The sequence below is a fragment of the Primulina eburnea genome, chromosome 2, assembly GCF_022965805.1.
Source record: "Primulina eburnea isolate SZY01 chromosome 2, ASM2296580v1, whole genome shotgun sequence".
Lineage (NCBI taxonomy): Eukaryota > Viridiplantae > Streptophyta > Magnoliopsida > Lamiales > Gesneriaceae > Primulina > Primulina eburnea.
In genome coordinates, this window is record NC_133102.1 from 4,150,792 (window position 1) to 4,165,494 (window position 14,703).

At 33.9% G+C, this 14,703-nt stretch overlaps 3 protein-coding genes across 3 annotated transcripts; all 3 read right to left on the reverse strand.

Annotated features, from left to right (window-relative positions):
* Nucleotides 1–192: 192 nt before the first annotated feature.
* LOC140821321 (uncharacterized) lies at nt 193–1,161 on the reverse strand. The gene has a single exon (XM_073181796.1). It carries the CDS (start codon nt 1,150–1,152, stop codon nt 526–528), a length of 627 nt encoding a protein of 208 aa, XP_073037897.1. The 5' UTR covers nt 1,153–1,161; the 3' UTR covers nt 193–525.
* Nucleotides 1,162–3,540: 2,379 nt separating this feature from the next.
* Nucleotides 3,541–5,131, reverse strand: LOC140821331 (uncharacterized). The gene is made up of 4 exons (XM_073181806.1): nt 4,857–5,131; nt 4,686–4,775; nt 4,135–4,219; nt 3,541–4,040 (listed from the first exon to the last, which is right to left on the reverse strand). Exons 1-4 carry the CDS (start codon nt 5,118–5,120, stop codon nt 3,619–3,621), a joined length of 861 nt encoding a protein of 286 aa, XP_073037907.1. The 5' UTR covers nt 5,121–5,131; the 3' UTR covers nt 3,541–3,618.
* A 3,560-nt stretch (nt 5,132–8,691) lies between these two features.
* LOC140821337 (DNA replication licensing factor MCM6-like) lies at nt 8,692–13,893 on the reverse strand. Its single transcript, XM_073181814.1, has 16 exons — nt 13,376–13,893; nt 13,106–13,268; nt 12,352–12,545; nt 12,074–12,269; nt 11,839–11,913; nt 11,445–11,674; nt 11,250–11,364; nt 10,994–11,068; nt 10,734–10,874; nt 10,393–10,596; nt 10,149–10,310; nt 10,026–10,081; nt 9,776–9,927; nt 9,562–9,687; nt 9,223–9,353; nt 8,692–8,988 (listed from the first exon to the last, which is right to left on the reverse strand). The coding sequence occupies exons 1-16, from the start codon at nt 13,756–13,758 to the stop codon at nt 8,857–8,859; spliced, it is 2,535 nt and encodes an 844-aa protein (XP_073037915.1). The 5' UTR covers nt 13,759–13,893; the 3' UTR covers nt 8,692–8,856.
* Between the last annotated feature and the right edge of the window lie 810 nt (nt 13,894–14,703).

Here is a 14,703-nt window from a genome sequence, read left to right on the forward strand (position 1 = left end):
CATTATAGTTTTCATTGAACATCTTTCTCATCTTCAAACATATATTAATCTTTAATGGTTGAATAATCGCGTAAGGCGCCAGATATTTATGAATGTGTGTTACGATGTCTTCTATATCTAGATTGTTTTTCTACTTTTCTGTCGGATGTTCAACTGTTTAGCAACTAGAATGTCTAGTCAGTATTCTGTATGTGGGTTATGTGTGTATATATAAGCACGTGTGTGTACATATAGATGACATGAAAATAACGAGTTTATAAAAAAAAATAAAAATTGAAGATTGCGTGGGTGTGATACTCAGACTCCACCACTTAGACTCTGTTATTGATTTTGATCAGAATCAATCGAAAGGCCATAAAAACCAGCTGCTTCACCAATGAGCTAATTGGTTGATTTAGCTACCAGACGTAAAACATGTGATCTATCTCAACCTTGCTTGCACAACCCGGCCAAGCAAACAAAATGTTCCAGCTTCTAAGTACGTTCTGGTAGATAGGTGTATTGGGATCTTTGAGTTTCGACTTCTCATGCATTTTGTGCTTCTAAAAATGCATTAAATTCCTCTCTGACTTTGAGGGGGCGAGGTGTGATGCAAGAACTCAGCGAAGCCGGATAGAGTGTAGGAGATGATGCAGAAAAATGAACATGGCGACATGAATTAGACATAGATTCACTGTGCAACATTCTGGATGCAGATGATGCACCTGAATTAACAGTCTTGTTGGTCGTACTGCTATTCTTGAGACCCCCTTTTTTACCCGTGGTATTGTTTTTGTTGTTTTTATGGAACACAAAACCAGTCGCGATGGGGAGCTCAGCATCGTTAACATTACTGCAGCGCATTAGCTCCATCGGCAGATCAAAAAACAGATTCGAAGCACTGTCTCCGTCATCTTCATTGTTCGTTATAATGGCCGATGATCTCCATGAGCCACATTCGAATTTCTCTAGAGAAACTCTCTGTGACACCACTACACGCCCCTCATTGACTCCCATGTGATCAACTGGATGCGGAATATCCTTTCTTGACCTCACCGGTTTTGCGTTCTTTCCGAATCCTGGTAGGAACAAGCAAAGTGCTCCACAATTGAACCTGTCGTCTTGGTCACACGGAACCGATTCCAAGTTCTGAATTACCATACCATGATGCATATGATGATCATCGGCTCCAGAGTATTTATCTGTACGTACGCTGCATGTTTTGGTTGTGTCCTACAACAACTTGGGAGTTCTCACGTCGTAGAATTCTTCAATAGAATCTTCTAAGTTGATTTGCATTGTATTGATGTGCTTGGAAATCTGTTACCATTAAATTCACACAAAAACTCCGTCGATCAGTCGGTCTCCCCATCTATATATATTCGTGATATACGTATTCATTTCATCGTACCAGCAATAAGCAGTGATATTTTCTCACATAAAAATTAATATTTTTCATGGACTAGATCAGATAACTAGAGATTCGTGTCACAAAATTGATGAGTGAGATTATTGTTTTTTTTTTTAGAAAAAAATTATGCTAGAAGAAATTTTTTTTTAAAAAAATTAATTTGGTGAAGCAAGATCAAAACCCCAAATATGAAATTAAAGAATAGATCATGGAGAAACCATTGCAATAATTCATTCAGTTTCTGCAACTTGCCGTTTTAATTTATCAATATAAAGTTTTGAAATTATGGTTAGAACAAGCAAAAATAAAATTCAAAAAATTAATTTAGTGATTGCTAAATCATTTTTTTTATTTACATAGTAAAATTTATTTTGGCAGATAAATATGACAAATTAGCACATGAATTATTGTTAAATTGACAAATTGGTATATGATCAAGCTAAAAAAATGTGTACCTAATTGAATTTAGGCAAAACTTGTGTGAGACGGTCTCACGGATCGTATTTTGTGAGACGAATCTTTTATTCGGGTCATCTATGAAAAAGTATTACTTTTAATGCTAAGAGTATTACTTTTTATTGTGAATATCAGTATGATTGACCCGTCTCACAGATAAAGATTCGTGAGACCGTCTTACAAGAGACATACTCTTGAATTTATTAATGGTGATTGGACTTAAAACAATTTCAGATAAGAATAAAATTGACTTTTTAGTTTAATAATTTGTATACAATTAATTCATATATCAATTTTTCAATTTATAATAATTTCGTGTACCAAATGAATTTTACTCTATTTTTATATATTATATATTACATATTAGAAGAAGGGGTTGACATAATTTCTGCATTAAGACAATTATCGCTAGTCGCTGGACCCGAATTATGTGTAATTTAATCACAAATTTCTTTTGATTTAATTTAAATCTACATTTTAATGAGGGTAATTTTTCGAATATTTATATTCAGGCCCAAGATTTTGGCTATGGGCATCGAATTTCTTGATTCCTTAAATTATTTATATTGATTTTCTTTTTATTTTTTAAAATACCAAAATCAGTAAATTAATATACATCAGCAATTAGCAAACGACTCATAAATATAGATAATTCAGGTTACACTTCGTCAAATACGTATTATTATATATAACCACTAATCAATCATGTCAAGGTGTCATCTAACTAATGATTCACGCAACTCAAGTATAATTTAATTTCGAGTTTGTCGTATATGATTTGTTTAGTATGATTTAGTCGATTAACGTAGTTTATATATTGTTGTGTTAATCCAATAGTTTATTCTGTGTATATTGAAAACAGTGACATAGAGTCTAATTGTTATATAAAATAAAATAAAATTGAAGTTGATAAAATAAGAGGTATCTAAAGTATGTAAAAAAAAAGCACATGAAAAATCTCATATTTTTATAAAACTTTTATTATTTTATAATAATTCCATCTAAATATAGCAACTAAAAAATATATTTGAGACAATAAAAAAAGAAATTAATATTATATAATTGAGACGGATGTGAGCAAAAAGTTTGTTCTCTTGTTATAGAAATCATGGAACGGAAGAATTTGGATATTAAAACTATTAGTCAAACTTTAAGTTATTACGTAACACCTATATATTTAATATCGAGTAAGTCTCTTGCGAGATGATATTACGAATTTTTATATGTGAGACAGATCAACCCTACCGATATTCACAATAAAAAGTAATACTTTTAGCTTTTTTTATGGACGATTTAAATAAGAGATCCGTCTCACAAAATACGACTAATGAGACCTTCTCACATAAGTTTTTTACCTTTAATATTTGAGTCGAAATATTCCGAAATCAAATCTTATCATTATATAAAACTTGTAGTATGGAACATATATCATTGTTCAAAAACTTAAATAATATGGTTTCACCTGAAAATTTTGTTATATGAATATCTAATTTGATTTATTTTATGAAATAAAATATTATTTTTTATATTAAATATATTACTTTTCATTTTAAATATAGACGAATTGATCCGTTTCACAAAAATATATCTATAAAATTATCCCACAAAAATTTATTCTTGTCATTAATATGTGGGCGTGTGGAAAACTGAAGAAATGATTAAGATTCATGAATGAAGATAATAATGAAATAAAATTAAAAGAAATGATGTACTTTGTTATAATTCAAAAACCAATCTGTAAATACAATTCCAATGCACACAAAATTACAACTTTAGACAACGACACAGGTGACAAAGAATAATAAAAAGAAGTCCATATTGGTAATTTTACACATGATGATACCACGTGCGCTCCCCCTCCTCAACACGCTTTGGCCGTCGCCACTTCTTCGACCTTTCGGTGGCTCGGCCTCAGCCACATGTGGTGTCGGTTCGACCTTCTCGACCTCGGGTGGCGGCGGCGGCGGTGCTTTCTCCTCCGGGACAGCAGCCTCCGTCACAATCTCCTTCTCTTTTACTTCAGCACTGGTAGACGCTTCTTCTTGGGGTTTCTCAGCAGCAGCCTCCACTTCTTTCTTCTCCTCCGTCACTACAAACGTAGAGACTTTCTCGAACACGAAAAAGATTGGACCTGGTAAATTTCCAGGGCCGACTTTGGTGGCTGCTTCGCTCACTGGTTTGCTTCCAGGGAATTCTTTGGGAAAAAAAATAATAACAATTCAATGATTATCGAAAAATATAATACAAACCCTTATCAGATCTAACCACATAAATATGTTGATGCATACCAATCTTTGTGAGTTCATCAAGAAATTTCTGAACTGCTGCTGAGTGCTTCTTCAGACCTGACTCCTTCGGCTCCTTCACCAAAGTCTGTTATTTTTTCAGATATATATTAATATTTAATCAGTAGAGATTCATGATTGAAACTTGGATCTTTAGCAACTTCTACTTAAACAACGCAATCGATTTTTTTTTTCTGAACTAAAATATTCTACTTATCTAAATTAAATATTGAAAATAATCTACTTTTAAAAAGGTGGATTTACAGTCATCTTCTCCGGTAAATATAAAACTAAAAACCCCATCTTGAATAACCTTAAACAAAGAAATTAAGATCGAAACGAAATATTACATGTAGGATTTGACAACACAAATATATTTTACTGAAACTGAGAAAGAACAAATCTTCTTGACTTAAAGTAATTATTGAAAAATAATCAAAGAATCGATATTTAAACAAGAAAGTAATATACTCAGTCAAATATATATATATATATATATATATATATATATATATATATATATCCACAAGATTGGATATACCGTATACGGATACCTTGATTTCAACTGAGCAAGCTTCATAGATTTCAACCACCTTAGGTTGAAGCTCAGTCTTGTTGTCTTCAAAGGTTTTCGAGTATTCCTCCTGTACAATTCATGTTCAGTACTATATATGTACGTACACGTATGTTTATGCATATGTACGTATATTATATATATAATACACCTTAGACTCGTCGAAAGACTTGCAAGCTTCGGCGGCGGCGGTCTTCTTGGGGTTCTCGAAAACTTTCTTGATCTTTGGAAGAACCTTGGATTTCCAGTAATTCACCATCTTCTTCTTCTTCTTTTTTTCAGATATTAGTAACAAAAATTTCAGGGAAAAAACAGTGAGGGGTACGAAACTTTTGGGAGGAAGGAATAATTTGGTGGAAATAATGATAGAGCTGGCACAGTAGGTTTGATAAATAAATATATGAAAATCAATCATGAATATCCATACATTGCCCGAAATTAAATATATATACACACAAACACATATATGGCTTAGGAGGCGTCTCAACAACAACCACACACATATTTATATATACTAATTATTCTGTACATACGATGCGTGTGTACATTTTTTTTTATCATTATTGATGGATTAAAGTGAAATTTGAAATTGATATTTAATTGTTGAAATAGAAAAAATAAAAATAAAAGTGTTTTAAAATTTAAAAGCAAAAAACAAAATTGTAATATTAATATCATAGAAGGGTAAAATTGAAAGAAAAATTTGATGTCATAAAAAAAAGTGATTACTATTATATCTTCAACTTTAATAAAATATAATATATATATATATATATATATATATATATATATATATATATATATATATAATCAGATATATTTGAAATAAAAACTAATATGAATAAAATTAACGTATGGTGCATATCTATTAATGATAAAATAAACTAATGATTAGTATGTAATGATAAAACAAAATGATTGTCATAGAAATGTAAATGTATGGTAGTATATTTTGATAAAATTTTAAAGTTTAGGATAATTTTGAAAATTTTGATGAAATGACTACAAGTTGTCCTCCTCTTTTTTTTTTCTTCTTCCACTCCAGTGGTGGCAGTCCGGCAAGTCCGGCTACGGTCCGGTGATAGTCCGGCAACCGAGGTGGCTGCAACGTTCCGGCGACCGCGGTGAGTCGGTGGTCCGACAGCCGAGGTGGTTCAATAGAAGGAAGAACGGTTAAATTGGAAAGAGAGTAGGGATAGAGGAGGGATTAATATCCTACGGAAGAAGGAGGTATTATTTAATCACACGTAATAAACCTAATCATTTATAGGAGGGATTGAGATGGTTAAATAAAAATCATACCAAACGCATGATAAAGTATGTAAAATAATCTATCCTACTGACTCCGGCCAACCAAACAAAATCTAAAGAGATTCGGTGCGAACAAGACCGACTTCATCGGCAGAAAATTTAACAGTTAAAAAATAGAGTTCATGTGTTTTATTTTTATTTTTATTTTTTTGGCTAAACTCATTTGTATTATTAACATTATATTTTTATTATCGTATACAAAAATTCATTAGTTGATTAGTTTCATATTTTCCGATGATACTTCATGATATATTTTTTGTATTTTTATAGAGTAAGATACTTATATATAATTATTTTATTTCGCTTTTTTCTTTTTAAAATTTATACTTGTCTCTCCTAAATTTTTAATATATTTTTTCTATCTCCAAACTTTATTTTTCTGGCTCCTCCTTAGGTGAGAGTAGAGGATTTATTTTGCAAGTCTCCTCTAAATCGGGGGAGATGTTCAAGAAAAATGGGAATAGACGAATATAATCAGACATAATTTGCGAATAAATTCAAATGTTAATCGATTTGATCCAATCAAATAAATAGATGACAAAAACTTATGTAAGACGGTCTCACAGATAAAAATTCAAAAAATCGTCTCACGATACAATTATATGGTGAAGTCATGTATATTTTCTATATAATTAATATAATATATATAGAAGTTTTATCTGAATTTGGTGAGAATAAGAAACATGGAAGGTCAAAAATGTCATCAATGACAGCTGGCAATAAACTGATTGAAAGGTGGCAACGACAATTAGAGGGACCTAGTGTCTTTTCTACCTCACGTGGCTTCGCTGGTTTCTCAATATCATTTTCTACCTCACATTTGGCCTAAAATTAAATAAAATTGTAGTCAATAATAAATCGATTGAAAATCTTATTGAATAATCAGTAAATTAAGATGGTTAAATAACTTGAAAAGATCGAAACTTAAACCAACGTCAATTTCAAAAGTTAGCTCAAGAGAGGAGGATGGTCCAAGATCATATATACAACTCTCAAGTATTTTGTCCAATCGATGTGAGACAACTAATATAACTAAGTAATTTATTTATCGTGTGCAAGCAATTCGAATATAATTAATTTTTAGACCAAATGTGAATATTACGGAATATATTTGTTATACTGCATGTGGATATCAATAATTGAGTGTAGCATATGATCATGTAGAAAAAAATGTAGACGAATATATAAAACAATAACATGTTAGATTAAGTGATGCCAAAGTCTTATGTCTGAGACGAGATTTCGAGTTCAAGATCTATTTATAACAATTTTCCTCCTCCAACAAAAAAAACGTAATTTATCTAGAAAATAATATTTCAAAAGAAAATATTTACTTATTTGTGAGATGAATATATATTAATCAAATTATAGTCCACTGGTTTATTTACGTAGAATATGGCGAGATATTTCCTCAATGTGTTAGATTTATTGGTTGTGACTTTCCTGGTTTGGAGTGGACATGTTTCTTTTTTTTTACCGATGCATAAATAAACAAATAAAATGCAATTACAATTTCCATCTGAGATAAACTTTGTGAATTTGCCCAGAAACCCATCAACTGTCAGTGTTTTACAAACAAGCCCCTCCATGTTAAAAACTCGAGCATCTACATCACAGTTCACATCCCACCCACCAACCCATTAATTATATTAATTTTAAATAAAATAAATAATAATTTTTGTCTCCCAAAAACTTACTGAATCTATTTTCGTGATAACACCATGTAAACTTTAAATTTATGAATATGTTTTTAATTTTAGTATATTTATTATATTTGGAGAGCTGAAAACGACTGAATTAATAACAAGTTCAACTTTCGTATGTATTCGATCATATCTGTATGTGGTGCGGGTTCTCAAAGTTTTTAAAAAAAGAAAGTATATAATAATAATAATAATAATAATAATAATAATAATAATAATAATAATAATAATATATGTATGTGCATGGATTTCCAAAAAAAGAGTTAAGGGGCCAGTGTGCAAATTCACGTACAAGGTGAACTCATTTTGAAATTTAGCTACGAAGCACATGGCTTGCATACCAACGGAAAATACCAAACAACTAGGCGACAGGGAGCAATAATTTCTTAGGAGACTGTGGACTCCCCGTGCATTCCAAATTTTAATTCCCATTTCAGATGTAAATTTTTTCAAAAACTAAATTTACTTGATAAGAATACAAATATGGCCGAGAAATATATTTCAAATTTGAAAATTTATGGTTTTAAAAAGCTATTGGATTTTGTGATCTTTTTACTACCTACCATTCACGATCGATCGAATTCTATTAATTTTTCCTAGAGCTTATTATTTTAATAATATTTCACAAACATTTGAATGTCTCAACGGATACCTCAAGCTTGTGAAAAGAGCATCCATAACGAAGAAAGATGAGTAAGAGACTTGATTTCCATAAGAACGTCAGTCCCAATCGTCCACTAGAAATAAGAAAAACTTCCAATAGATGTCGGGTCATTTTATCCGTTGCAAAGGGTCCCTTTTGTTTTTGTTTGGCAAATGGGCCCTATTCATCTTTTTATTTTCAATTGTACATTTGTTGCAGGTTACTGCCAGATTTCCTAGTTGGTACGTAACTAATATTTACTCCGGTACTAGGAAATTCTGTGCCGTCAGTCTACTAATGCAGATATACATTCAATTTTCTTAAATATCTTTATTTAGTGTGTCATTATATAAATATTTATGATTTCAATGTCGGACTGACTCCCTACTAAACAACTCCAAACCCAAGCGACCATGACTGGATCATACCAAGAATGGCAAAACTAATGTACAACAAACTCAAACTAAAAGCAATATGAAGAACAGACGTACGATTTAATCAGGAGAATAATTTGAAGCCACATCTAATATCCTATCATTTCTTGATGGAGCTCTTACGGTCTCACCCTCTTCGGCTTGTTTCCCATCATCTACAACTACCAAATAGCCTTCTCTTCGTATCAAACTCTGCATCATATCCAATAATCGAATCAACATCATATTCGAGACGAGAAGCCCTTAATTAATCACATGTCTCGTACCATAACATGTGACACATATTCAATCAGCTTATTATGTACATGGCAACATTCAGTTATGCTACATACATAGACTAAAGTTCACGTACCATTAATAGAATACATAGCAATTATCGGTTAATAAAGAAATATTGTAATAAACTTTAATTGGGTGAATTTGTACCTCGATAATGGCTTTCACTTTTGTTAGTTCGGCAGCTGCCTCTTCCATGGAGCTATAATTATTTTTCTCATTCTGCTGATCAACATACCACTTAATCAAATCTATCTGCTTCATTCCAGCCAATCCTGTCCCTGCAATCACAAGTACACAAACATGTATTTTTGCCTTAAACTCCATAAGAATATAGATTCAACATAATAAGAAACAGTTATTTTTCCTCCTCATTTCTTATCCTTTAATTTTTTCACCCTTCTTGAGCCGTTCTATAGATGAGAAACAAAATTCCATTTTTCATCTTTTTCAATATATGTAGCATGTTAAGTCATTATTGACAACCACCTTGTTGTGTTATCGTCTCTTTGTGTTGTCTGAGTCTCATTATGAGTGCACGGGTTACTCTCTGAAAATATTCATCACTTATTACTAGTTTCTTTCCTTGCTTGCTAGCAGTCCCTGCTCCATTTTCTGCACAACAAAGATGCCAGTGATATAGAGGGCATACATCTTCTGAAAGTGTGAGAAGAAATAATATTTTGCACGACTCTTTGCTGACCCCTATTTACAGATTCAGGCTGAGCTGTTTCACTGGATGAATGACTTTGGCCTCGACTAGAAACATGACCTCCATCATCGTTACCATCATTGTCATGAATCTCATGATTCTCCTCCCGAAACTCTGATAGATCAATTTCACTTGATTCCACGCTGTAATTCAATCAAATGAACAATAATAACCATCAATCTTAGTTGAACGTGTGATAACTAAGGTATTTGTCTTTCACGAAATGTATTTGACCACTCACTTGATTATTGACGTCTTTAGCAGTCTCACAGCAAGGCGTACGTGGCGGGGATGCACCTAACCACAAAGACAAATCATGGCAAAGAAATTCAGACAACTTATAATTTGTAAATCATTTGTATACCTCAGTATCTAGATGACTTCGTGCAATTGCCTCTGATAGCCTTATTAGTGCCTCCAGTTGCCTCACGGTCATCCGATAAGCAACTCTACTACCAGGAGCCGCGTCACCTCTGCGAAGAGAGACATAGGATTCCACCAAGCATTGTCTAGCTTCAGAGGTTAGCTGCACGATAATATAACCTGACATGTTATAAACTTATCTTGAATTTAAAAATTACATTTCTGCCATGCTGGGAAGAACCAACCTTTGGTTTCAGAGTCTTTGCATATGACATGTAGCGTTTCAGTTGTCCAGTGGTAAATGGGGGAGCAAGTGCATCTTCATGCTTTTGATGAACTCTCACGATATGATGAGCGATGCGGAAATCAGTTTGGTCATCAGGGTCATCAATCATAACATATACGAGGTCGAACCTCGAAAGAATTGCAGGAGGAAGAGCCACATTGTACTACAGAAGTATATAATAGAAGCATTACTCTACAAAATAAGGCATTTCAAAATTCAATTGCCCAGACTTTCCAAAAAGGTCATGATCTTTCAATACTGGTGTTTTATTCAAATGGCAAGACAATAATGAACGCTCACCTTCAAGGGTTTAGTCTTATCATATCGCCCCCCTGTGGGATTGGCAGCAGCTAAAATTGAAGTTCTAGCATTCAGCGTTGCTTGAATTCCAGCTTTAGTTATGCTTATTGTCTGTTGCTCCATAGCTTCATGTATGGCAACCTTAAGATATGTGAATGAGATACAATCCCATTAAGCTAATCCAGATTGTGCATGTGAGGACCTTTGTAAACTATTTTTTTAGCAGAGGAAGGGGAAAACAACAACAAAGTTACAATTACCTGATCTCTGACATCCATTTTGTCAAATTCGTCAATACAACAGATTCCATTGTCAGCAAGCATTAGTGCCCCAGCCTGAAAGAAATCAACAGATGGTATATTAACACGGGGACATAATATAAGTAAGACACATGTGAAGAAGTTTTGCTGCTCGAGGCGCAAAACTTTAGTTTTCACTTTCAAAAGAACCTCACACCAGAGTCTGAAGCTCTCAAATGAATCATTCATCATAAAACCTGAAGAAAAAAATTATTACCTCGATGCAGAATTCACCAGTCTCTGGTTCCTTGGCCACTGTCGCGGTAAGCCCAGCAGCAGATGAGGACTTTCCTGAAGTGTAGACAGACCTTGCAACTAGACCTGAAGCATACCTAAGGTGGGTGGAACAGTAAAACATAAAAACAACTTTGAATTCATTACAGAATATAACAAAAATCAAATGGCAGCATACTTGAGAAACTGAGACTTAGCACAACTGGGATCACCCACAATACAAACATTAATGTCTCCTCTTAAGTTGATGCCTTCATGTGTAAACTTATGGATACCACCCAAAACCATAAGCAGGATTGCTCGCTTGATATCTTGGTGACCAAACACTGTTGGTGCAATGCTGTCAACAAGCTTATGAAAGAAGTCAGGGGTGTTTCTCATACTGTGTATCTCACTCAAGTCTTCTGCCTGTCCAAACAATAGAACCATGGGGAAAAAGCATATTTTAAATGACGAGATCAAAACTCAAGAGAAACAGGCTTTACAAAAGTTTGAAAGGGGAATTAACAAAATATGAAAAAAAAAGGAATAAAAAACTCGGACAAAAAAGACTGGTTGATTAGGGAACCCACCGTGTATTGCTTACTATCAGCCTCATCAGAGTCCCTTCTATTTCTGATGTCATTATCTCTTTGGTCATCACAAATCTTGAAGGAAAAAGAAAATCGTTTATAAAGAAGTAAAAATTTAAGAGTTGAAATATGCAGCTTAATGACTTCATGTGGAATTTTACCCGTTTGAAGCTTTTCAAAGAGTCTTCAGTCAATATCATGTAATAAAATGCACAACATCAAAGGGATAACACACCTGAACTGAGTTTGCTATGAAGGCAAGACGGTAAGAAAGGTCTCTCACACCCAAAGCTCGAAGTCCTTTAGCACCTTCTTGACCAGAATTTGCATTCTTACGCTGAGATCCTTCTCTGTGAAACTCAGCTCTCTCCCCTGGAGAGGCTAATGCTAGAATGTCAGGTAGAACTACCACAGTGCCAGTGAATACAACCCTATAATGTTAAAGCATCACATGAGAAGTTTTTCACAAGTCTATTAAAACAAGCATTGATAATGCAGATAAATGATCCTCACTTGTCACCAGCCCTAGCTTGTTCAACAATATCATGACGTAGAATGACATCCAGTGATCTGGGAAGGGAGCCAGCAGGTATCTCCTGGGAGGTCTCCTGCATTCGAACCCTCTGCCAGTCAGCAAACTTACTCTCTTGTCTCAGCAACGCCCACTTTGATCTGTTATGACAAGTTGCATTCATGCAGATAATTGGCTGCACAAGATCAGAGGGATTCAGAGACAAATGATGTTGATAGAGATGATTCAATGATCAGTTAAAGGTGGCACCAATAAGAATATCAATAGTAAACATGGGAACACAACAATTTCGTCCCAGAAACATGTCGTATCAGTTTCATTCTTTGTTACAGCAAAGAAAACTATAAATGTCTTTGATAAACTCAGTGGAACGTAGCAGCCAAGTCCAAGGAAAAGAAATAGGTCTAAACTGTTTCTCTGACAAAATTTTAAATTACAACACACTCGGAATAGATAAACAACTATTTGCAATGTCAGGACTCTGGAGAACCAGTATTTGAAACTCATTATTCATTACAAGGGAATTAATTTGAATTATGGTTCTGGTTAAAGGCTCATCCTTTCTTGCCTCAATTCTTAAACATGGATGTGCTCTAGAAGCTGGTAAACAGAATCTCCGCTTAACTATCAATTTAACTACAGAGGCAAGCCCAGCAACAGAACCGTTTGGGAAAATGCCACATTTTTTTCATGTATGCTTGAGTACGACCGTATTAGAGGGAGAATTATGCAAACCTCGGTGTACTTGAATTGTTGTTCAACATTCTTAACGACATTTCCACAGTCCAAACATTTGAAAGTGCCCTGAAGAAGCTCGGGCCTAACCTCACTGGTCCGAGTGACTACGCCACTCACTGACACTAGCTTCCCTATCTCGGCGGTGGTCAACTCCCTCAATCTGCAAAAACGCACATTTGAGTAAAAAAATAACGACCGTTGTCTGATTGAAAAAGAAGTCAAACATTGACTTAGTACGAACGAGTCCTGGAAACAAATAAGCAGCACCTCTTAACCATGGGGAGGTTGTAAAACGCGACGTTAATGTCCTTGTTCTGATTATCATCGGCAATAAATGTGGGCTTAAGCTCCATGACAAACCTCTTGCAGGCATTATTCAAGTAAGGCTCGAAGCGGAGAAATTCATCTGAGATTGCCTTCTGTACGATGTTATTGAAGGTCATGACGTGTGAGAAATCGATGAACATGGTGTTGGATTCGTTGGGCCTCATCGACTCCACCTCAGCCTCGTAGTACGGCGGGTAGCCTCCCATTCCACGACCTCCCTGCGCTTCCGGACTGAATTTCTTGAGAAATTCCAAGAAGATGTTTTCCACCCGCACTGCTTTCTCGTCCAGACAGTATCCCCCGCTGCCGCCATAGCCCTCCATTTCCCAGATGGAACAATTCCTCTACTCCAGCTAACAGATAATGATTTCACGATAGAGAAGCGAATAGCAAAATCAAGATCTGCGTTCGGATCTGGATTCGAAATCGAAGCGATTCAGATTTGGAGGGTGCGGGAAAAGCCGAGGAAGGCTTATATATCCATGGCGGGAAAACGTCCAGTTTCCCGCCACAATTTCCCTCCACCGGTCACAAACATGAACTGGGCTGGGCCACACCTACAAAGCCCAATATGGCCTTAATATTGTTTTTGGGAACTTCAATTTTTGTAACTTTTCATTAATAAAAGTTAAAAGCATAAATGTGATGTTTTCTCTTATTTTTTTTAAGTTTGAATTATAAATTATCATTTATATCATTAAAATATTTATTATATTATAATTATTTCTTAAATAATATATTGTACTTTTATATCATATTATTTTCAAAAAAAATTTATATACAAATTTTGTATTTTGTATATTTTTATTTATATTAATCTTTTACATTTTTCAAGCAATCATGTACTAAAAAATCGATAAATAAATTAATTTTGATACAATATTCATAAAATAATAATAATTATATAAACATATTGTTGGATGACGTGAATATCAAGTCTTAGATAATTAAAAAATGACAAAAACTTGTGTGAGACGGTCTCACGGATCGTATTTGTGAGACGGATCTCTTATTTGGGTCATTCATGAAAAAGTATTACTTTTTATGCTAAGAGCATTACTTTTTATTGTGAATATCGGTAGGATTGACCTGTCTCACAAATTAAGATCCGTGAGACTGTCTCACATGAAACCCACTCTTAAAAAATATCAATTTTATATAGTTTAAAGATATGATTGTCATTTAACTAAAAGTAATTTTATAAGTAATTATTTTCAAAATTTAGTTTGTATTGACTTTAAACTTGTATTTTCAAACACTCTCTATCT

Excerpts from the sequence above, each read along its gene's own strand:
- LOC140821331 (XM_073181806.1), bottom strand. The coding sequence starts at position 5,120 with ATGATTGATTTTCATATATTTATTTATCAAACCTACTGTGCCAGCTCT. Across the intron at positions 4,220-4,685 it reads CTTGCTCAGTTGAAATCAAG|ACTTTGGTGAAGGAGCCGAA; the intron begins GTATCCGTATAC and ends AAAAAATAACAG. Across the intron at positions 4,041-4,134 it reads TGATGAACTCACAAAGATTG|AATTCCCTGGAAGCAAACCA; the intron begins GTATGCATCAAC and ends TTTTTCCCAAAG.
- LOC140821337 (XM_073181814.1), bottom strand. The coding sequence starts at position 13,758 with ATGGAGGGCTATGGCGGCAGCGGGGGATACTGTCTGGACGAGAAAGCA. Across the intron at positions 10,597-10,733 it reads ATAAGACTAAACCCTTGAAG|TACAATGTGGCTCTTCCTCC; the intron begins GTGAGCGTTCAT and ends ATACTTCTGTAG. Across the intron at positions 8,989-9,222 it reads AAGTGAAAGCCATTATCGAG|AGTTTGATACGAAGAGAAGG; the intron begins GTACAAATTCAC and ends GATATGATGCAG.
- LOC140821321 (XM_073181796.1), bottom strand. The coding sequence starts at position 1,152 with ATGCATCATGGTATGGTAATTCAGAACTTGGAATCGGTTCCGTGTGAC.